The sequence below is a fragment of the Lissotriton helveticus genome, chromosome 11 (genome assembly GCF_964261635.1).
Source record: "Lissotriton helveticus chromosome 11, aLisHel1.1, whole genome shotgun sequence".
NCBI classification, from domain to species: domain Eukaryota; kingdom Metazoa; phylum Chordata; class Amphibia; order Caudata; family Salamandridae; genus Lissotriton; species Lissotriton helveticus.
The window spans coordinates 798859119-798882808 of record NC_136072.1 but is presented as its reverse complement, the minus strand read 5'-3'; the positions used below and the strand labels follow the sequence as shown (position 1 = coordinate 798882808).

Below are 23690 nucleotides of genomic sequence, written 5' to 3'. Positions count from 1 at the left end.
AGGCCCTGAGTAGGACGTCCGTGAGGGCTTCATGAAACGAGAAAAACTATTTGTATGGAGTGACTCCTGGCTGAAGCACCTCCGTAAAGACATTTGTCTTGACAGCCACAGTGGCAACTGAAGGTCTAACACCTCAGCCACCCTCCTCACCACCAATGCAAATGAGGCTCCCTATGCCATAGCCACGGTAGCAGGAAAGACCAAGCCTTTATCTGGGGAGGGGTCCAGTTAACTGCCATCCGCTCAATCCTCACACCATTTGTCCTCATTGGGGTTTAGGGGATGGTTTTCATAAGGGTCCAGTGGCCCCCTCCCAATCTTTCACAAGGCCTAGCCCATAAGAATATGGCTCAGGCTCCGGCCTGGATGGAATGCCTCCAGTAGTAGGCTTCGGATGGTGCCCATCTGGCTCCATGTCAGGGTTGGGGCTAAGTATGGGGCCGGCGCCGCCCGTGGGTGCCGGCGGTGCCAGGGGTGGCGGCAGTGAGACCAGAGCCAAGGAAGGTCAAGGTGGCTCGATTGGCGTCAGTCATGGATCCCAGGGGCCAGACTGGCGTGGGGGGGGGGTGGGAGGATGGAATCCACAGGTGGAAAGCCAGTAGGGGCCCCTAACAACCCCACAGGGCCCAAGGGCCCACCAGCGGGGACAGGCTGCCTGACTATAAGGTGCATGGCCTCATAAAACTCAGAGTTTGGCGGGGGTCACTCCGGCTCCAGGAAACTCTGGGTGGCACAGAGACAGCCTAGGAGCAGGCTCAACAGCAGAGACTGGCCTTGAACGCCGATGTTACCTTGTCTCATCAGATAACTTTGATGGATGGGGTGAAATCGAAGACTTCTGACTTCTTGTTTTTCTTCTTTTTGTGGGACTTATCCAAACGCATGGATGACTTTTGCTGCAACGATGATCGACTGCTCTGTGACCGATTGCGGGACCTTCCCTTCGACCGGGATCAAGACCATTGCAGCGTGGCACGTTGAGCAGCAAGAAGCTTAAGGGAACACTGCTTCAAGGCCTTGCAGGTGCATGGTGCAATAATCAAAGCACATCTTGAAGTCATGGTGGCGCTCGAGATACCAGAGGCAGCTGAGGTGTGGATCCGCCACCAAAATTTGCATGTGACAGGCACCACAGGGTTTAAAACCAGGCTTCTTCGGAGACATCTCTGCAACCTCAGGAGACAATGCCCCAAAAAATCTTAAACAAATGGTCGAAAAAGGTCAGCCAAAAAGGGACTGGTGGTAGCTCTTATCCGGATCTGCGCCGACTGGTGTGGAAAGAAGAGAAATTACATCAACGGGCAGAGGTAGCACATATATGGCCACCGCACACAACTTCGGCCGCAGACGATGCAACAACACGAAGTTGAACAACGCCACCAACCGGCACACAGGGGTGCTGCACGCACACACAAAAATCTGGATCCAGTCTGATGCGTGGTGATAACTGTAAAGTAAGAAATCTTTGGCTAGAAGTCTCTAGTAGATGCACGTGCCTACACTGGTAGCATGCTACACCGTGTAGGTTGTGTGGTTGGAAGGATGCAGTCTTTGTTTTGATACTATGTGGCAAGTGCTTCCATGTCATGAATAATAACCACTGACGTGGGGTTATCATGTTATGGGACGTAGCGTGTACTGGATGATCAAGTGTGAGAGACAGATTTGCAGTTTTATGGTTTACAGCATGCCGGTAGCTTTGAACAGCTCTGAAGGTCCCTTCACGGTATTTCTTGGGCTTTTACTCAATGCAATTTTTATTTTTTTTGAAACCATGACATGAAGCATTACAATCCATATAGACATTTTGTCAGAGGGATCACACTATACAAGAGAAATAATATACAGGTGATGTATCCAGTTGGTAATATTTCGCTGTTGACTATACATATAGTAACAAGTCATATAGATATTGCAGTTAAAGACTACTAAGATGAAGTCTCACATGGGAATGGATCTGGAGGAGGCACTTCATCTTCCAGAAGAGTGTCTGTCCTGAATGTCCTCAAGGACCTTCTCAACTGCATGGACCATTTTTATACATATTTCCTCTGCCAGCAGCCTTTCTCTGCGATCTTTGCACTACATCTGTATCGGAGGGCCACTGGGCATAATTGTCATTCCAAATCTGAGTGTATCTGAGGATCCAGCATCAGTAGATTTCTTCGAAGGTACACCTTCATGGAAGGGCACACAGTCCCTACAAGTAGTAGCACTGAAAGGATTCCAACAGTGGAATATCATTCGGATCTCCAGACTGGGCAATACTGAGAAAAAGTAACCAGACTCCCTGGCGGAAGTAAAAATTACGACAGGAGGGATGGGCAGGATATCACAAGTGTAGCATTCACTGATTGTGAAGTGACCAGACCAATTTGGAACATTAGCTATATTTAGCCAGTGGAACGATTGCACGAATGGAGTCATTCTTTCTGTTGGGTGAAAGCAGAGAAGAAAAGAAGCCTCGCAGCAGCATTTTGGAAACGTTTTATTTTGCATATGATGAATGTGGGTGTGTCAACGTATAGGCTGTTGGCATAGTCATGCATGGAGAATACAAATGGAAGGAATTGCTTGAAGTTTATGTTGATATGCAGGGTATGGGAAGATGCAACAGTGTTTTTATTGTGTAGAAGGCACTATTTGTTACTTTTTTTAAATGCTGTATCAAGGATAGGTCTGAATCTATTTTTACCCCTAGGTTTCAAACTTCTTTTGATGTTGCTGGAGGGTCTTCAAATTCATTAGGCCACATGGCAGGTGGCTGGTACATTTTAATTTGGAACATTATGGGCCCGGGGAGCCATGGAGGATGAGGAGAAGGTCCTCTTATGCTCTAGGAGCAAAAATACATATGCTGTAGGAAGGAGAAGTTAAGCAAAACCCATAAAGGGTTCAACCACCTTTATATCACAGACATCAATTTAAGCGTATTTGTAGGTACTACTTTGCCTAAAGAGACAACGGGCAGCTCTCAATCGTCAAACTGTTCCAGATGCAAGATTGATAATTGCAATTATCTCCATATTGTAGGTAGCTGCCCAGAGATAACTCTATTTTGATTATCAATAGAATCCACACTGTCACATATACTGGGACGCCTTATTGAGTTGTACCAGATTGTGACCTTGTTGGAGATCATGAAAGAATGGGAGGGTACACATCACAAACACTGGTTGGAATTCTTATTGGCTAAAAGTGACAATGCACACTATTGACTTAGCAAAAACTTCCCCCATTTACAGAATGGCTTTCATGAATATACAGGTATGCAGCTACCGAAAAAGGGATACACTAGGCAAGAGGATGTCCACATAAATACCAAAAGATCTGGGGTCCCTGGGAGAAACATTGTGATATGGATAGGGGTTAACCTGACAGAAGTAGACCACAAAGGTGTGCCTAAAAATTACCAGGATTTTAAAAAATTGCAAACTATACTTTAACTTTATTATGAGCTTTAATGCAGTTATTATAAACATTGTAGTAGGTTGTAATCTACTATATATTGTAACTAAGAAAAAAACAATAAAAATTGCTTATAAGAGACTTCAATTTTGAACATTATATTTAGCACATATTTGTCACATGTTCTCTTGGACCTCTCTGCCATTTGATTTGAGATTTTTCCTGTAAAGGACCTGTAGCTAAGGTGGGAAAAAGAGAAGTTAATGTTTGGTACTTGCAGGGGCATGGCCTGATGCTGCGGAGTGCTTCTATATTACTCTCTCTTTTGGCTGTTTCTTTACAGCTAACATTGTTTTGGAGCTGTGGCTGGTGTCAGTGATACAAAGGTGGTTGAACCCCTTATGGGTTTTGGTTAACTTCTCCTTCCTACAGCATCTATATGTTTGCTGCTAGAGCATAAGACGACACTGTAGATGGATATGTCTATTCTTCACTTCCTAGAAGTCCACAGACTTTGGGAATCAATCCCAAAGAAGAACACAGTTACTCAACTGTAACTGTGGTTCTCCGGTATTGGTATATTTCATTTATTCACATGCTTGAATTATTCCCAGTCGTCAAAATGGGAGTTCCATTGTAAAACTGGAAAAACAGTACAATGTTAACTCTAGCCTAGAAAGCAATAGAACCTTCAGTTTAGTAACATATCACTGTCTTTTAAAAGAACCAACAAGTAAGGCTGCAGCACCCTCAAGAACACTCCCCTCAGAGGCTTCCTTTCTGCCGATTTTCGAGCACTAGTGTAAACATGAAACAGTATCAAAGATATAGTGAGCCTCTCAGGGGAGGAGGGTGGGTCGCATGTGAATCTATGAAAGATACCAATACTGGAGAACCGCAGTTACAGGAAAGTAACTTATTTTCTTCTCCATATTGGATTTTACATAGATTCACATGCTTGAATCTGAATAAATAGCAATTCAATGTTATATATATTTTTATAGATTAGGTATGCCCCATTGTAGATTTTTTTTGCCAGAATCGCTTTATTAATTTCTCATTTGTGGCAGTTTTTCATTCCGCTTAGTGTATCTGCTAGAACATTGTGTCTACCAGGTACATGCTCTGCTTTCAGCATTAGCTGATACTGTATTGACCATTCCCATATTTTTTGGGCCTTTTGAGACCAAGCTGGAGATTTAGTGCCACCCTGTTTGTTGATATAATGCATAGTTGTGGTGCTGTCCATGCGCAAGAGCACCGCTGACTCTTTTATACTCGGAAGGAATGCCTCTCAACTTAATGTTCTTGCTTTGAGCTCATGGAGAATGATAAGCAGATTTAGCTGATATGACTCCCATTTGCAGCGGATTTCCAAATCTTGAAAATGAGCTCCCAAACCTGTTCAGGAACCTTCTGCTGTAATTACAAAGTTTGTAACTTGAGGTATGAAAGTCAAGGCTTTTGATATATTGGTCTCTTTAATCCACCATGAGAGTGCTGTTTGCATCTTTGGAGTGATGTTAATTGTATTGTGGAAAGTTCATTGAGTTGTGATCCATTGCTGGTCGAATTCCTCTTGAAATTGTCGCATTTGAAAGCGGAAAAATGGCACTAAGGGAATGCATGAAGACATCACTCCCAATAGGAATATGAATAGACAAACTAAAACTGGCTTTCTTTGTAATGTACTTGCCAAGTGTATTAACTTGACTCGTCTTTCTCGAGTTGGGTATACCTTTTCTTCTACCATATCTATTGTAGCACTCAGGAAAATAATTTTTGTGGATGGCCGATGGACTTATTTTTGTGGGTTCAGCAGAAGTCCTAATTTGCTAAAAAAACGTAGGGCCTAATAACAAGTTTGCAAATTAGCAGCGAAGGTCGGGGACTGCCAAACTGGCAGTCGGACCACTGCATTACAACGGAGGCGGTCGGACCGCCGCAACAGCCAGGGATCTGTGATCCCTGGTGGTGGCACAGTGGTGAGAGGCTCCAATATGCTTGGCGGTGCTGCTGCAGCACCACAAAGCATATTTGGGGTTTCCTCACTGCCTCAGTTTCCATGGCTGTGAAGCCACCATCAAAACTGTGGCAGTGAGAAAAGAAAGGTGGCCCTGCAGGGTTGCCTCAGGGCCATGGGATGCATGCAGGGGGGGGGGGACATGGTGTGCCCTCCTTCTGCATGCACCTCCTTGACTGCACAGGCAATGCTGTGCGGGAACGGACTTTGGCACTCTCACTGCGGTGCCTTTTTAATAGGCACCACCATGGGAACGCCAAAGGACCGCCTGCCAGACCATGAGGTAACAAGTAATCTGGCAGGTGGCACGCAGTGAGGTCGGGCGGTGTGGGATAGGGGCGGTTGCACGGCAGCCTGCTCCCACACCGCCAAACTCATAATCAGGTCCTTAGACATGTTTTGGTTAACTTCTTTGCAGCTTGTTGAGAAGGTGCTTTTACTAACCAATCTTCTAGGTACAGAAAACGTGGTGTTTTTTCTGTCTCAGGAATGCAGCTACTGGAGCTAGGCATTGTGAAAATATGGGGAGCTGATTTTAGTCCGAACAGGCGAACTATGAAATAACAATAGCTGCAGATTACTACAAACCTTAAGAATTGCTATGGTTTGGGTTACATATAGTCTCCAGGGTTCAGAAGCTAAAGGATGTCTTTAATCATCCATGTAAAATGTCTGCTTTCATCAACATTTTTTTTTAAGTTTAGCAAATCTAGAATGGTTCTCCATTCCCCTGACTTTTTTTCCTGATCAACTAGTAGAAGTAGAAACCCTTTCCTTTCTGGTTGTAAGGGACTCACTCTCTCTCCTTTGCTGAGAATGGTCAGTATTTCCAATTTCAAAAGATGTAGATGCTTTTGAGATGACTTTTGCGATGGAGTCGAAGGCGATTTTCAAACAAATTTCAGTGTATGACCGTAGGTATTTAGGTCTCAAACCCACCAATCTGTGGTCATTGCTCTCCATTCTGGTAGGTAATTGGAAATTCGACCTCTGAGAAATGACGGTGAAGACTGAACTGTAAGTGGGGCCTGTATTTCATCACTGTCATATTCCTGAGTCTTTACCCTGTGGCCCTGGTTTTCTTCTCTGGCTTTACCTTGTGTAAGCTGCTGGTGGAGGTTGTCTGACTGTATTGGGACCGAAACTGTTGTAGAATAGGTCAGTATTTTTGATATTTGTATAGATGATAACCTCCCCTGTAAGAGAACTGTCCTCTTCCTCTTGCTCCACGAAAGGGTAATCTTATGTATTGTAGAGTACCCAAAGATTTTGCTGTATCAATATCAGATTTTATTGATTGCAAAGCGTTGTCAACATGCTTCCCGAAAAGACCTTCACCATCGTACAGTAGATCTAAAATCTTTCTTTCCACCTCAGGTCCGAGGACGTGGCCTTCAACCATCCTTACCTAAGTAGAACGGACGCTCGTGCTAGCAGCCTGACACCGGTGGATGCAATGTCCATAGCACAATCGATTATTTCTGATGACGTTCATACTCTTTCTTGAAGGATTTTCTTTGCCTCTGATCTAATGATGTTTGTCAGAAGGCCAATGTATGAACCTATATCCAACCACATCTGGTGGTCATAGTGACCGAGTTTTGCTAATGAGTAGACTGACAGAGGAAAAACGTTTTCCAATATTATCTAGGCACTTGCCTTCTCCATCAGGTGACACAGATACTGGTGCTGAGCTGCCTGTGTCACCACTGAGTCAGGCTTCGGGTGTCCAATTAAACAAATTAGGGACGTTCCTGTAGCTTTAGATTTTTTTGTCCAATTGTGGCAAGACTGCTGCAACTGTGGCTGGATTCTTCATGGTCTTAAAGCCTTCTTCCCATATATAATTCACAATTGGAATAGCCCTAACTGTTTTGCAAGAGGGTTCTATGAAATCATATAAGAAGCAGTCTGACTGCTTTGTGGCCACTGGCAGTTCAAACCTTCTTGCCGCTCTTTCTAAAAGGATATGAAACCCTCCTATATCCTCCAGTGGAGAATCAACAGGTTGTGGCACTGGTGATGATGGAACAGGAATGAAATAATGTAGGAAAGTGTAGTGTTAGGTGGTGAAGATGGTTAGGTTCTAAAGTGCAATACTCTCACAATACCCAAAGATGGTGCTTGGATTCACAATAATAAGTCATTAGCGGAGTCCTGGTAGAATGGCAAAGAGCAGTCCGGTTTTACTACAGGAACACGTGTTAAGCATTTCAGCCTACCAACATGAGCGATAAGCAATTGACACGATTCGAAAGAAATCTGACACCAATTAATACAAAAAGTTTTTTAGATAAATTTAGACACCAAATGAAGTAAATCAGATAAGTATAACCGGAGTTATGGATTTTAGAAGTATAATTGAATCCGTGCAAAACATTACTGCAAAACGTCATCATTGCAGTCCGTGGTAAAAAGCACTAGTGACAATCGGTCACTTGCAGGTGAGTTGCATTGATCCCAAGGAAGGTAACGGTGATTCTGGTCCCAGGACCAAGCCACAATAGTCAGTTTGATTTTACCTAGCTAGAGAAGCCCAGGTACAGAGTTATTTTAGCTGTTCGGGATGCTGAAGCGGGAGCCACAGGGGAGCAGGTTTAACCACTTCATGGTGCTCGTGGGGAACAGCGAGCAAAAAAAAAAAAAATAACGACACGTAGCCGTTGCGGACATCGGATGAAGGTTTTGCAGAGTTCCCTCGAGGTGCAATATCAAGTAAAGGGGGTGGTTGCCGGACTGGCAACCAACAAGTCTTGCCAGCCAAAAAGTCAGCTAAAAGTTATTTTGACGTCCGGGGGAAAACAGTAGCTGCCTGAAACTTTGTGGAAGTCAGGACTAAGTTTTACACAATGCACTAGACCATCTACTTCTGGGTGATCCCTTGCAGGGCCTGAGGGCCAGTGATTCTTTGGTTCCAGAAGGTTGTTTTTACCTGCGGTGTGCAGGGGACTGGTGTCACTAGTCCAGGTGAGTCTAGAGTTGCCTTTGGCTGTCAAATGGGTCCCTCTGTCTGGGGGAACAGAGCTTAGGTCTAGGAAGAGTCACAGTAGTGTAGTTCCAGGCACTTTTCCACAGGTGCAGAGAATCACACATTTCCTTTGTGCAAATCCTAGTGTTGCAGGCACGGGTCTCCTCTTTGTTGCAAGTCAGATCAGCATTGAGGTTCCGGTGACAGGCGTAGCCCTTACATTCTAGATTTAGGAGTGTTAGGGGTGTGGGTGTAAGTGGCTAATGGGCTACTAGCCCCAGCGGCTAATCTGTCCCTGAGGTGACCACATACTGCAGTGTGTATAACCTTTTCTACCCAGAACCTCTACTGTACAACTTTTTAAAAATACAGAAGTCTTCCTTCGCTGTACCGACCAAGTAGCCCGCCCTAGAGGTGTGGCTAGCATTCTGGGAGGGTACACCTCCTGAATACCTAATTCTCCCGCCTGCCTAGGTACAAATGTATCTAGGGGCAGGAATAAGTCTGTTTCCTCCTGTGGGAGGCAGCCTTGTTGCATATCATAGACAAGGAAGTCTTTGAAGCTCACCACCTTGACGTGCCACTTCACTAGCCATCGTGTCAGGGAGGGCTGTGGGACCACCTTCCCTTACAGGCCATTGTTTCGGACTCCTGGGAGAGTTCATACCTCCTGTCATGGGGTCAGATGCCCATCTTGGCGGTAGCAGCTGCGGGCTGGCAGCCACAGCATAGGAAAGGCTCGGGCAGCCATTTGGGCAACCTTTAAAGTAGCCACCTGGATGCAGCCACATCGTCCTCGACACAAGATTAGTCTCAGGGGTAATGAAGCATGTTGTTGGATACCAAACATGACATATTTGGGTGGTACCATAATAGAGCTGGCGACCTCGAATTTGCCTGGGTGCAAGCGCATGTTATCCTATGAACCGCCCAGCACTTATAGTAGCCTTTTAATGGTAAAGGCCACTATAGGAACATATAAGCTTGCACTTACGTGACCATATCTTTAATATAATGCACCCTGCCTCCTGGGCTTAGAAGGTCTTCTTCAGGGGTGACTGTCATATATTAAAAAATAGTGCACTGACCTTGACACACATGGCGAGGCCAAAGTCGAGTTTGAGCAGTTTTCACTGCTCCTGTAGTCTGCAATGGCAGGCCTGCTGTCAATAGTTTACTTGGGTCACTCAGGGTGGCACAAGCAGTGTTTCAGGTCCTGGGGACTCCTTTAGACACCCATGCCCTAGGTACCACTGGTACCATATACTAGGGACTTATAAGGTGGTTAAAGACCTTGCCAATTGGGGTTGCCAATTGACACATCAGTTTTAGGGAGGGAGCACTGCACTGGGGCCTAGGCAGCACAGTACAGTACACTTTCAAAGTCATACCCATCTCCATTGGAGCAAAAACTGTGTGTGTGTGGGAGGAGGGTGACCATACAAATAGGGTTATTCCCTAAAAATAATCATCCATTCAGTAGCAAACTCTTGTCCTTCCCTTACTTTCTCTCTTTTTTCATCTGAATACATTATCAACTTCTGGAATAGCTCTCAGAGCTTGCAGAGTTTCCTGCACTCCGCGGAGCTCGTGAAGTTCAAAAAAACTCCGCTTCGCAGAGCGGAGTTTTTTCCTCACTCGCATTCACCAACGTCAAGTTGGCGAGCGAGGAAAATAAACCTCTCTACGAGATTTCTCAACGTGGGGGGTCAGGTTTCTCATCGCGAGTGGTCGTGTATGCTCACGACTGCTCTGGTTGAGACACTGCCCTTTAGCGTTGAGAAAGCGGTCGCTTGAGTAAAAATCTACTCGAGCGGCAGAAAATGAAAGAAGGAACCGCTTGCACTGTGCAAGGTGCCGATCGCAATAATTGCACAGTGCGGACAAGCATCCGGAACTGTGCAATTACCGCAAACAGCATTTTTATATGGAACTCCGCCGCTTGCGCAGCTACGCGTAGTGCAACAGAGTTTTGTTTGCCACTTCGTGGAGTTCCGTGTAGTACACCTCCGCAAACTCTCCCCAGGGTTAATTGTGGTGTATACCTTTGAGAAGTAGCGGATGGTAAATGACTAAGCATTTGTGGCGTTGATGGTGGTACGTGTGGAGATTGAGCAAGTACTGTAACATGTCTAGGTGAAGTTGTTTTTAAGGAAGTTAGAAATCATTTGTAATAATCTGTAAGCATTAGCCTTAGGCCTGTAACTAGTGCTTTTGGCACACATAACATGTCTTCTTGGTATTGATATTGTGAATATGACTGATACTCATCCATATATTCTACTTCTTGTCCCTCTTGTTGAGAGGAGTAATATTCCTGTCCCTTAGAATCACCTCCATCATCTTGCTGTTATTTGACGCATAGCTCTGATGGAATAGGTGCCAAACTAAACGGCCCATCATAGTCTGAATCATCCTTATCTAGAAGGTGACTAGGGGGTAATGGTGATACCTTACTTGGAGATGTATGTTCTGGTATTAACAAAATAGAAACTTTCTCCATTTCTACCCCTCTTTTCTCCCTTGTCTACGATGTTCTCATAGGTTTCGTTGACAGTACTGTTGATTAAGTCGTCGATGATGTTACACTCAACACCATAGTCACTACTTTTACCATCAGTGGCATTGTCACTGTCAATTGTGTCATCGGTGATGTGCCTGTAGTGGTCACTGAACTGAAAGTAATTACTGCCATCACTGCCATCATAGTAGATGCAACAGTTGACTGTGTCGTAGACAATATATTTGTTGATGGCGTGCTCGTCAACAAATTCTCCATCAAAGGCGCCAACAACGTTTTTTAAAATGTCAGTGGTACCAGAGTAGATGGTGTGGTAGGTTCAGATTTGGACATTTCTGATTTTCTGAGAATTCGTGTTTTTTACACTTATGAAAGAGTTTTCCAGATGGACTTCACTCTTTTGAAGATCCATGGTGGGTCTTTATCAAAGCCTTTTGTGGAAGTTCTCGAGGCAGATGACCTTCTGACCTCTCTCTCGTCTGATCTGTTTTAGCAGATGAAAAGAATCCTCACGATCTTCCTCAAAAACTGGGGTGTCCTTGGCTTTTAGCTTTTGAAGCAATAATAACAATATCCCTTCTCTGTCTTTGGAGGAAAATGTACTACAAATGTTACAATCCTTTACTTTGTGAGATCGTTAGAGACAGTATATGCAGTCCTTGTACTGGTCTTCAGAGTGTAGTCTCTTCTTTCCACAGGTTCCACGTGGCCTGAAAAGTCCTTTTTAGTCTAGTTTGACATTGTAGGAAGTCAGATTTCTCCAGAAGATGGTAGGCTGTAGTTAGTAGTACAGACTGTACTAACTGTAATCTTTCTGTATTTAGCAAAAATATAGTTCAACTAAGCAGAGCTCAGGGGAGACTTACTTCAGGCGAGGTGCAATAGAAAATCGGAGGGAAGGAAGCCTCTGAGGGATGAGTTCTAGATGATGCTGCAGCCTGATTGGTTGGAGTTTGGTTCATTTAAAAGATGGGGATATGTTACTGAAGCGAATGTTCTATCGCCTTTCTAGGCTATGTTTAACATTGTGCTGTTTTTCAAGATTTACAGTGGGACTCCCATTTCAACAATGGGACATGAGTCAAGCGTGTGAATGTATGAAAGATCCAATACTGGAGAAAAGAGTTATCATACTTCTTTAATATGAGTAAAATTGTTGCTTTTGTGGTGGCCGGAGTAAGGAAAATGCTGATCAGTGGTTGAATGCGCCTCATACCTAAAGGGGAAGAAGCAACTGAGTTGGTGCAAAATGCTTCCACGTTTCAAAGATCAGTCAGAATCTTGTTTGTATATAGGCAGATTGAGTTTTGCTGCTATGCTAGACAAGACTTTGTGTAAAGTTTACAACATCGTTAATAGATTAAATTCTCATAGCAACTGTCAATGGATAGTTAGCAGAGTGAATATCCCAGTGGATTCTGGCAAAGTGTTCTGATCAGCAGTAACATCTCTTTTGGAGCACGAGGTCCCTGGGGTATGTAAGATCATCTTGAGGTGGCAGATCTTCTTAATATATGCGATTGTCTAGGTGTATCATACCTCTGCCTTGCGGTGAATAGATTTCTGTGGGGCCAGGCACTCTCTTTTAGATACAACTCATCTGCAGCATGACACCCTTTTTTTTTATAGAGTAATGGCATCTCTGTGGCCGGAGATTCCCTCTGAGGGGCATGAGACACTTTTCCATTCACTATATATTGCACTATACAGTTCAAAGCCAGGTTTTGGTATTTTAGCCTTCTAGATCTCTATCTTTTTTCTCTATAGAGGTACATGGTGCTTTCTACTTTTTCAGACGATGTTCAATGTCCAAGGTGCCTCTGGTGTGAAAGGGTATCCAAACACAGAATATGATTTGACACTGAAGAGTTCTTTGACGTGGTGTATCCTTAACATCAAAGTGCAAATCAGTGTGGAATGGGTCCTTGATGTGGAATGGGTCCTTAATTTTGAAGCTCAAACAATGAGACCGTGAGCATGAAGGTGGTGATCTTTTTCTCAGCACTGCATGCCTCAAAGGAGAACAGCAGAAACAGTGGTGATGACAATCATGGCACCATTTTCATAATCTCTACCTCTGGAGGATAGATGCAGACAACATTATATTCTTGGCTGTCGGGGGGTGTGTCCACTAAGTAGATTACTAAGCTGTAACTCAGAGCTAGCTTCTGATACAGGGAACTACTATATCAAAGAATTCTGGCGCCATCCCATCAGATCTCAACAACTACCGCCCTATATCCAACATCCCCACTTTGGCGAAATTGCTGGAAAAATGTGCACAAATACAATTATATAACTATATCGAGAACAACAACCTACTAGACAAACACCAATCTGGTTTCCAGCAAGGACACAGCACAGAATATGCACTCACCCACATAATGGATGACATACTAAAAATGCTAGACCACAACGAATCATGCCTAGTGATACTTCTGGACTTATCCTCCGCCTTCGACACGGTTAAACATGACAACCTATTGTCCCTATTGGAACGAAGGATGAGCCTTACGGGCACAGTGTTACAATGGTTCTTCTCCTTCCTAAATAACAGAACACAAAGAATCAAGACAAAGCATTCTCTCTCTCAACCCTCCGCAGTCACCCTAGGCGTTCCGCAGGGCTCAGCTTTATCACCCATTCTCTTCAACCTACTAATGGATCCCCAGGCGAACGCCTTGAACTCAGCGAACATTCTATATCACCGGTATGCGGACGACACACAACTGTATTTAAAAATCTCCAATCCAGAAGACTTCATTTCCCTCAATGCTATTCTACAGAATACGCAAAGCTGGCTCACTGGCAACCATCTCATGCTTAAAAACAAAAACTGAATTCCTTCTCATTTCCCCACCCAATCACACTCCTAAGATAGATCTATGGCTGAAACACCTAACCTCATTTGACTGTGCTCCCCTCATCATTGACTCTGCGAAATCCCTGGTAGTCACTATAGACAAACACCTGAATATGCAGGAGCACATTACTAATACACCCAAGGGAGCTAATCACAATCTGAGTATACTAAGGAAACTCAAACCCTTCCTCCCACAGGCCGACCTCAAATCGGCAGTGCAAGCACTAGTGCTACCAAGATTAGACTACGGAAGCACCACTCTTTGCGGTCTCCCCAAATAAAAGCTGGCTCCATTGACGGCATCGCTTAATGCTGCGGCAAGACTGGTATCAGGAACAAAAAGAAATAGCCACATCTTTCCGACCCTGAAAGCTCTGAACTGGCTGCCCTACGAGGCAAGAATACACCTACAGGTCGCTTGCATGACCCACAAAGCACTGAATACCAATACACCCAGTTACTTAGCTCTAAAGCTGGAGCGTTCTGGAGGATGCAGACAACTACGCAGCGCCAGTTCTTTACTTCTGAAACCACAATCTTTCCATAAAAAGAGAACTGGTTGCAGCGCTTTCTCAGGGATTGCTCCAAAGATCTGGAACTCCTTACCTCCTGGGATATGTGGAATCTCCTCCTATACCGCCTTTGAAAAAGAAGTAAAAATACTCCTTATGAACAAATTCACGTCCTAAGACAGTATTCTACGATGACCACGAGTCTCCTACATGATCTACATTCCACTGCTTACCTCCTGTGAATTGAAGGAGAATATTAGATGTATGTTTATGACCTCAACCACCTAATGTTTAATAACCATGTATTATGTTTTGTCTACTGGTCGCATATGTTATCCATAGGCTATATACCTCTGTTGTCGTCATTTCGTACTATCATATGCTTGCATACTACTTCATCTCTTTTGTTTAATAACTGTATAGCGCTCCGATACCCTCGTGGGTCACGTTCGCGCTATATAAAACCTTATAAATAAATACTCAGTCATTGTTGGTGCTCAAGGACCTATTGTGAGAGTCAAGGAAAAGCAATAATCAACATAGGGCCTGATTCACAAAGGCAATCTGAGACAAAAAGACTAACTCTATGACTTGTGGTATTCAGAGGTCATTTATGAGTCATGTCTAAGTCCGCAGTCGGGTTGGAATCTCCCGCTCAAGCCGTACTCTCTGGCCCAAGGCGTACTCTCCGGCTCTGCCAGAATTTCCAGCTCGGACCAGAAGAAGTGTAATCAATGATCTAGTATACAATAAAAAAAAGGAACATTAGGAACACAAGATTAAGGGTCAAGGAGGTCCCGAAAATCAGTTTGGACAGGGAAATGGGTGTGGCCAAACACTGCATCACATCTCAGAAAAGTTTGCTCCTTTGCTTTATGGTACATTCAGTCCACAATATGCACTCCCCTCAGTGTTGACTGTAGCGTTACACCAAACTTTGGTGAAGCACTACAGTCAACACTGAGGGGAGAGCAATTGTGGAGTGCATGCACTATGATGCACAGGAGCAAACTTTTCTGGAATGTGTTGTAGTGTCTGGCCACAGTCTTTTCCGTGCTCAAACTCATTTTCATGACTTTCTCTACGACGTATCTCACGTTCCTAATGTTCCTTTTTGTGATGACACTTCATCCGTCCCGAGCCGGAGATTCCGGCTCGACTAAGGACATACAGACATGACTCATAAATGACCTCTGTGAATACCAAAAGACGTAAATTAGACTTTTGTCTCAGATTACCTTTGGGATTTGGGTCCATAATGTGCAGAAGTCCTTTTCTAATTCCACCCCAACATGAGTGGTACTGCACAAAAAGTGAATGTATGCTGACCGTGGCTAGCAAAAACATGAAACTACATACAATGGAGATCTTGGCAGTGAAGAAAGAGTCACAAGCGAGGTACATATTACGACATCACAAGGATATTTAGGCCCTCATTAGGATAGCGGTTTTTCCGCATCCTCCGGGCCGGCGGAAGAGTCCGCCGGCCCGGAGGATGCGGAAAAACCGCTGCGGAGCCTGCACAGACCCCCCGCCAGATTAGGATGGCTGGGGGGTCAGGAAAACCGTCCGCAGCTTTTCCGCCGCGGTCGCTTTCCGACCGCGGCGGAAAAGCTCTAACATGTCTGGCGGTGTCTATCAGACACCGCCAGGCATATTAGGATGTCAGCATTTCTATGCCCTTCCACGGCGGCATTTCCGCCGTGAAAAGGCATACGGACTTTTGTTTGGGGGCCCGTTGCGGGGCCCCAGGGGTAAAGGGGGGTGGGGGGTGCACATGGGGGGTACCTATGGTACCCCCCTGCATTTGCGTGCACGAAGCGGCAGGCACCTCGAGGTGCCTGCCGCTTTGTGCATGCAAATGCACTGCTTTCATTTTTAACCTTGCGGCGGGTGCTGCTTGAAGCAGCACCCGCCGCAATGTTAAAAATACAGGATGTGACCGCCACCCTGGCGGTCACATCCTAATTGCACAGGAGGGACCGCCGCTGCCCCTGCGGACGGTCCCTCCTACTCTGGGGTGGCGGACGGACGCAGGTCCGTCCGCCATCCTAATCGACCCCTTAATACTGAAAATTCAGAGGGTTTATGAAAAGGGTAGAAAGCCTAAGCCCAGTGCTCAAAGACCCTGCTCATAGGGTGAAACATTTTTTGAGATTCAACTGTCACATCTGAGCATTTTGGTCAGCGAAGCGGTTAGCTCCTTTAACCCCTTCACTTTCAAGATATTTGTGGCCAGATGCCTTCTAATTGTTTGCGCTGATCTCGTTTACCACACACAAAGAATAATTAAATTGCTTCGAAAAGATTTCAGAGAGATTTGTGGTGTGTGGCCTAAACCTGCTACAATTCACTCTTAATAATGATTGTATGTATGTATGTATGTATGTATTGGTGCTTTTATATAGCGCAATAACTGTCACCCATCGGGTATCCTGACGCTTAGACTTAGATGACACACACACAATGTACAGACCGTTGCGTAGCTTACAGAAGAGGGTTTTAACAAGTTATGGGAAACAGAAATGTTTTCAAAGCCTTCTTAAAAGAAGTAAAATCATCTGTGCGGTGTAAACCAAGTGGTATAGAGTTCCACAATTTTGCCGCAGTAAATTTGAAGGATCGACCTCCCAGCTGAATCCTCAGAATCTTGGGAACTGTCACCATACATGCTGAAGCCGAACGGAGAGATCTGGAAGGTACATACCAGGAAAACAGGCTCTGCAAGGAAAAGGGACCCTGTCCATGAAGAGCTTTATGTACCAGGCAGAGGGCCTTAAACTCAATCCTCTGAGGGATTGAGAGCCAATGGAGCTCCCTAAGCGCTTTTGTAGGAGAGTCAAAGCGACTACGTGAGAGAGCCAACTTGGCGGCAAGATTTTGCACTCGTTGCAATTTTGCCACCAAGGTCTTTGGGGCCCCTAGAAGTAGTGAGTTACAGTAGTCAAGCCTACTTAAGATGATACTTCTGGCCTAGATTGTGCCGGGAGCATCGGTAATATTTTCCGCAGCATTCGCAGAAGTGCCATACAAGTGGGAGGGGTACATTTTTACAGTTATTACATTTTATATCCATGGTTTAAATAATGAGTCTGCAAGGTCAGTGTGTCTGCATAGTTTTCGGGTGCAATTTACTGTAATCAAGAGAGGTTCCCTTGCCTCCAGCAGCGAGGGGTTGTGGATGGGGCTTGACTGCTTATCGACACTGGTTTTAGGCATTCTATGTTTAGATGCTTTGATTTTTCTTCAGTCGTACTTAATCAGTTTAAAATGTATTTTTTGTTTTGGCCCTGAAATTCGTTGGGGGTGTGTGTGTGTGTGGCCCTGAAATGTGTGTGTGTATATAATATATATATATATATATATATATATATATATATATATATATATATATATATATATATATATATATATATATACACACACACACGTATATATATTCACGAAGGTTTCCCAGTTAACCTTTCTCCAGGACAACAAATGACTCGCACTCCAGGGTCCGCGTTTCTCAGTATGTGTTTATTGGCGACGCGTTTCCACCAAACCAAGAAAGGTCAGTCTCTTTTTGACTTGGCCTGGTTTGCAGTGTGTGATTTTGTTTTGTAAATAAATTAGTGCTGACCCCTGCAGGCTTTTGTAGGTGAAGCAAATTATTTTGAAGCAGATTCTGGTTGGGCTGGAAACAAGTGCAGGTTTTTCAATAGAGTGTTACTGGCTAGTGTTTTTAGTAGTTGAAACGGATGTGTATAGTAGTGTTTTCTACTCTTTGAAGTATTTTTAAATGGTAATGTAATATGCCTATATATAAGGGGCTGCTCTAGCCTATTAAGGAACAGATAAGAGCACCTACATCCATTTGGTGGTGCTCTTTGGGGATGAAGGGAGTTTTTTGTTTTTTTACATTCTTTTAGTTGGTGGAAGGTAGACTACTGGGGATCAGCATCCTCTATCAAACATAGGTTTCAGACCTTCTGGCTTTTAATTGGTACAGGTCTCTGAAGAACATTGGGGTTGGGAGCACAGAATGCTGAAACGTTTGAGTAAAGCCAGTAAACTCATCTGTAGAGTGCCTTAAGGTAGATCCCTCAGCCCTACCCTTCTCAACACATATGACTACACTAGCCAACGTCATCTGTACCCACGGCATGAACTTCATCTAATTTGACGATACACAACTGTCCCTCTAAGACAAAACCCCCAACACAAGGAACAAGTTCACAGTCTGCCTGACTGATGCCGCTATATGGATGAAGACTAATTGTCTAAAGCTCAACACCCACAAGAGAAAAGGAGTTACCTTCGGAAAAACATCTCACCCAATGAATCCGCCTGGTAGTCGGCCCGATCCACACTAACCTTAACCTCCCAGGCCAGGAACCTCCGGCTGATCATTGATAACAAGCAGTACCTGTCCACACAAGTCAATGCTGTCACTGCTTCCAAACCGTGAGCATGCGGAGGAAGATCTTCAAATGGCTATTTATAAAATTCCTTCAGACTCCCTATGCCTACAAATGTAAGTATTCACCTTGGCAAAAGCAGAAACTGTACCACAGTGTGAGTGGAGCAGAGTAAGTTACTATCCAAAGGGACCCACAAAGCCCAGCCACGTTAGGTCATATCAAAGATTTTATCAAAGGAATTAATTATTCAGGAGCCATGAGGACCTTGAAACTCAGCAGATTAGAACCAACCAAGGCAACATCGGCTTGAATAGATATCTAGACCTATGGAGCTGTGTGTTTGGTGCTGGTTCTTCAATCCAAATCTGCCCAGCCCTATCCCTGACTTAGTATCAGCCATTTATGACAGGTCGCTGCCCCGGAGAGATGTCGTCTTCCTCTACACCTTTAGATAAGGTTGTGCTGTCTGTGACTGGTCATCCTAGTTCTAGAACCATTTGAATAACCGCTCCACAACTTACTGTTCCTTATTATTTGAATGTCTAGTGCCTGTCAATCCAAAATCTTAACCACAACCTGAAAGTTTCACTATATGGGCTTTTAAATGTTACTCCCTCCCCTTAATTCTGGGACCTACTTTGGGGGTAAGCGCAACTCCTGAGGAACAATCTTTTTGAACTGTAACTGAGAAACCAATTTGGACCATCTGATTTTACCCCTAACCATCCACTGTTGTGGATACTAACTACTGGACACCTGGTAGCTATTACCTGAGCAACAAGACATTTATCAACTGTGACAGTGACAGTGTCACTTTTGGCCTTGAGTTGGGATCCTAGTTCCTCTTTAGTGCTTCACTTTGGGGTTTTTTGTTGCGATTTTGGAACCCTATCTTATTTCAAAGAATTCTGCTCAAACCCATGGAATTGAACTACCATTGCACCGTGGGTTGCGGACACATTTTAACATAGGGCAGGTATATCGCAGCTAAAGTGATACCTTGTAGCATTCTGGTTAGCATCCCTAACTGTGGTAAATAAAGCTCAGAAAAAAGATTTTAGGAAGTCTGAAAACATCACCATATCATTTTCTCACAGGATAACTCAGGCCACAAAACCCAATGGTATTGGTAGTATAGCGCTTTATAGAATGAGTGCTTTAATGGGCTTATTTAGCGTTTGGTGGAGAGGGTACTCTGTCGCACCAGCAGCGGAGGACCCTCTCTCTATCTAAACTCCAAGCCCACCTTTCCGATTTAGAAGTGGGCAAACCTTAAGTATGTCGATGATGGAGCCTACTACGGCTCCATTGCCAACATACTCCTCCAACAACCATAAGGAGAACAGGCCATTGGAAGATGGCCATCTGATTGACCACCCAATTTAGAGTGGGAGATTACATGGCGTCTTTTGCTGGCCATGACCTGGTGGTGAGATACAGTACAAAAATAATAATAACTCCCGCACCCTGCGAGAAAACTCGTGGCGGTCAGTAGGTTTTCATTTATAAAAAAAAACCTCCCGATTTAGGAGTTTGTATTTGAAAATGAAAACTTCTAGGTTGGCGAGCAGCCATTATGTCTGATGGAACCGTCCGTCAAGCTTTTACAATGGTTCTCGCTGCTGTTTAGAGTTATCTGTGGGGTTGGCGTACAACTCTAAATATCAGAGGCAGAGATCCCTTTGGATGGCAGGAGCAATGTTCCCTGCCATCCCGACAGAGTAGCCTCTACTCGCCATACTCAAAATCTTACCCTAAATGTTCTAGAGGGGAATCTCAGCATCACAATGTGCAACAGCCTAATCATTTCTAATTTTAAAAGTCTCATTTTCCTTCCTGCAAATAAAAGATATATATTTTTTCAAACCTATAACCCTGAATGGACACTGCATTTATTGAGTGTAATTGCTCAGATGAAACAGGATTTGAATCCATGAGTTAATGCTATCTGATATGCCACCCTTGTGTCCAAAGGGAATAACTTAGTTATCCAACACAAGTGAAACAGAGCTGGAGTCCAAGAGCCATGCATGGTTAAAGAAAGCAGCCACATTGTATTCTGCCCAGTAGCCACTGACTTCTCCAGGACCCAGAAAAAAAATCCCACTTTCCTATCAACACGTGAGGTCTGTAAAGACATATGACATCCCCTCAGTGCTATAAAACTCTCTCGCTCTCTACCCAACTCTCCTATATTCCTATGTAAGAAACCTTAAGGTATTCCTGTGTGCATATAAGAGGTTTTCACAATATCTGCAGGTACATATAAAAGCATCTGATTAGTTCTCTTAGGTACGGCCTATTTTTTGGGTTCTGCATACACAAAGGATTCCTAGGAGTTCAGAGTTCTATCAAAACTAGTGAGAGGTATCATCAGTACTGCTAACATATGAGATCTCATTGCTACTTTAGACAGATGTAAGGTCCCCCGCTCCATAGACCGGATCAGTGGAAGATGTAGTTTGTATCAGATCCCACAATTTTTTCCATGTTGTCTAAGCAATGCAAGGGTACTATTGCTTAGACAACATGCAATACTGCCCAGCTATCATTACTGACTTGCAAGTATGAGTCGGGTAATACATCATGTAAGGAGAAAAGAGAAGTGTTTGTACTCACAGGTCAAATATGAGATAATGGAATCCTTCTTCAGATATACTGTCATGGAGGCGAACTGAAAAGAAAGGAATGGAGAGTGAGGTCAGTTTATTTTGCAGGATTTTTTATCCACCCAACACTCGCAAACAACATGGCTCCACTTAAACGCACAACTTCTGAAGCTTCTCCAACCCAAAAACTATAGTTCCTACCTCAAGACAACACCATCCAGTTTGACCCCACCTCAGAACAACCTAGCTTCACCCAAACTCAGAACCAGCTTGACAAATCACAACACAAAACAACTTGGCTCTTTAACTTAAAATGCCCTGGCTGTGCTCCAAGGTAAAACCAACCATGTTCATCCTTCATCCTAACTCTACTTAACTACTCAATCCTAGACAAAATCACCTTTAGTGATCACAATACCATGTAATATTCTCAAATAAAATGGTCGATGTCCACCCCATCTTAAACTACTAAAATGCCATTGTGTGGTATCTGAATAGTGTTTTCAGAATATTTTGTCCTAAATATCTTCAGAATGTCATCCAAATGGAGTGAACAATAGAAAGTCTACACCCGCTGAGATGAAGTCTTTGTAGATTATATTTAAGACAAGATATGTAAGTCACACAGTATTTCTTGATACAATATTTTTACATACAACCGCCCTAAACAAAAACAAATCTGACTAGCCCCACCTACATTCAAAACTACCTGGCTAAAACCAAATTCAAAAGCACATGATCCTAACCTCAACGCAAGCCTACCTGACCTTGGTTCAACTTCACCTCCAAACCACCTGATCCCACCTATGGTTCCCAACTGGCTAGTACTTTACTGGCCTGTCAGTATTTTCAAGCTAGAATAGGCCATAAAAATGGGAAAATTGTCAAAATCCACTATTTTTCTCATCGGAAATATTACACTTAAAGCAACTAATGCAACACAAAAGCACATTAAAAGTATCCTGGTGCCGTCTAAAGTACTCATTCATGTTTCCTGATGCAAACTGAGGCTGAATTGCAGTGTTCCAATTGAATACAGAGGATTTTATAATAACTTAAGTAGCATCTCCTAGCCAATCCGGAGCTTTAAAACATATACAAGCGAATGTGTTTTATGAGAAAGTTGATGAGCCCAGTCCCACCCCAATTCAAAATCACCCATCTTTGCTCCAACTCGAAATTCACTCAGCTACACCCCAACTCAAAAACATCCATTCTGCCTACAACTTAACATTACCCTCATCCCCAGCACAAATGGTTAGGGGTGCACCCTAACTGCACATCAACAGGTCTCGCCCCTAATTTGAGACCCCCAGTTCTAACCCCAAAGTAAACCATATATCTTTGTACCCCAAAAATATTACTCTTCACTTCTTTTAAAAACACACATCATTCCTACAATTCACTTTATTTTCCTCATCCAGATTCAACAGCACCCAGACAATACCAAATTCAAACCACCAGGCATGATTCCAACTTAAAATACATGGCCCACCCCCAATTATGAACTACCCTGTCTCAATTGAACTCAAACCTATTTAGTGCCGAGCAAAAACATGTCAGCTGCCACCATCCCCAACATCCAACTCTTCACTGCTCAAATAGACCTTTCCCAACTCTACTCAAAAGCAAGTAGCCTCAACACAACTCTTAACCGTTAGGCCGTAGCTAGATTAATTCCCATCCCATCCCCATTAAAACCACCCAGTCCACTCTAATCCAGATCTACATGGAAACACACTAGTTGAGACTCGTAGCTCTCCAACACAATTCACACCTCCTTGGAGACTCGAGTCATGGCACCCAAAATCAAAAACGATCAGCTTCATCCCTGCTCAACACCACCTAACTAAAATGAACTCATCCTCGCCGCCAATGAAACATTCTTTGCCACGCACAACCTCAAATATCACCCCAAACCCCAATCTAATTCCAACCCACACAGCCTCACCCGAAATGCTCATAGACCCACCACCACTACAACTGAAACCCACATGCTCATGCCAAATTTAAAATCAATATCTGTAACTCCATTTCAAAATTACTAGCCCCAGTCTGGCTTAAATGAACCGGGTCCTGTCAGGTTTTAAACGCCACGCTGAAATGGACCGCTTACTTTACAAGCAGAAACACGGATCCATTTCTGAACACTGACTGTAACCACTTAATCCATGTCAGTAATGCAGTCCTTGTTTACATTTCTCGTCTAACTTCATCTTGTATTTCCTATGGCTGTTTGTTTTTCCAGATGTTGTGCTTATGCAGTTTGTTTTGTTCAAACAACATACGACTCTTGTGCAAACTGAGGCGCCTCAGACGTCTGCGTGAGTTCTGGTTGTGGGCGGATTAAGTGGCACGCTTGAGCGCGCGGAAGTTCAAGGCA

General features: G+C 44.0%; 1 protein-coding gene across 32 annotated transcripts in view; it reads right to left on the bottom strand.

Moving 5' to 3' along the window:
- Nucleotides 1–23690, bottom strand: part of CAMK2B (calcium/calmodulin dependent protein kinase II beta) — an 866219-nt gene that overhangs the window by 545907 nt on the left and 296622 nt on the right. For all 32 annotated transcript variants that reach the window (XM_078666806.1, XM_078666785.1, XM_078666796.1 and 29 more), the window contains exon 4: nt 21318–21372. In XM_078666806.1, coding sequence (XP_078522932.1) covers nt 21318–21372 — 55 coding nt within the window. The remainder of the gene's footprint in view (nt 1–21317; nt 21373–23690) is intronic.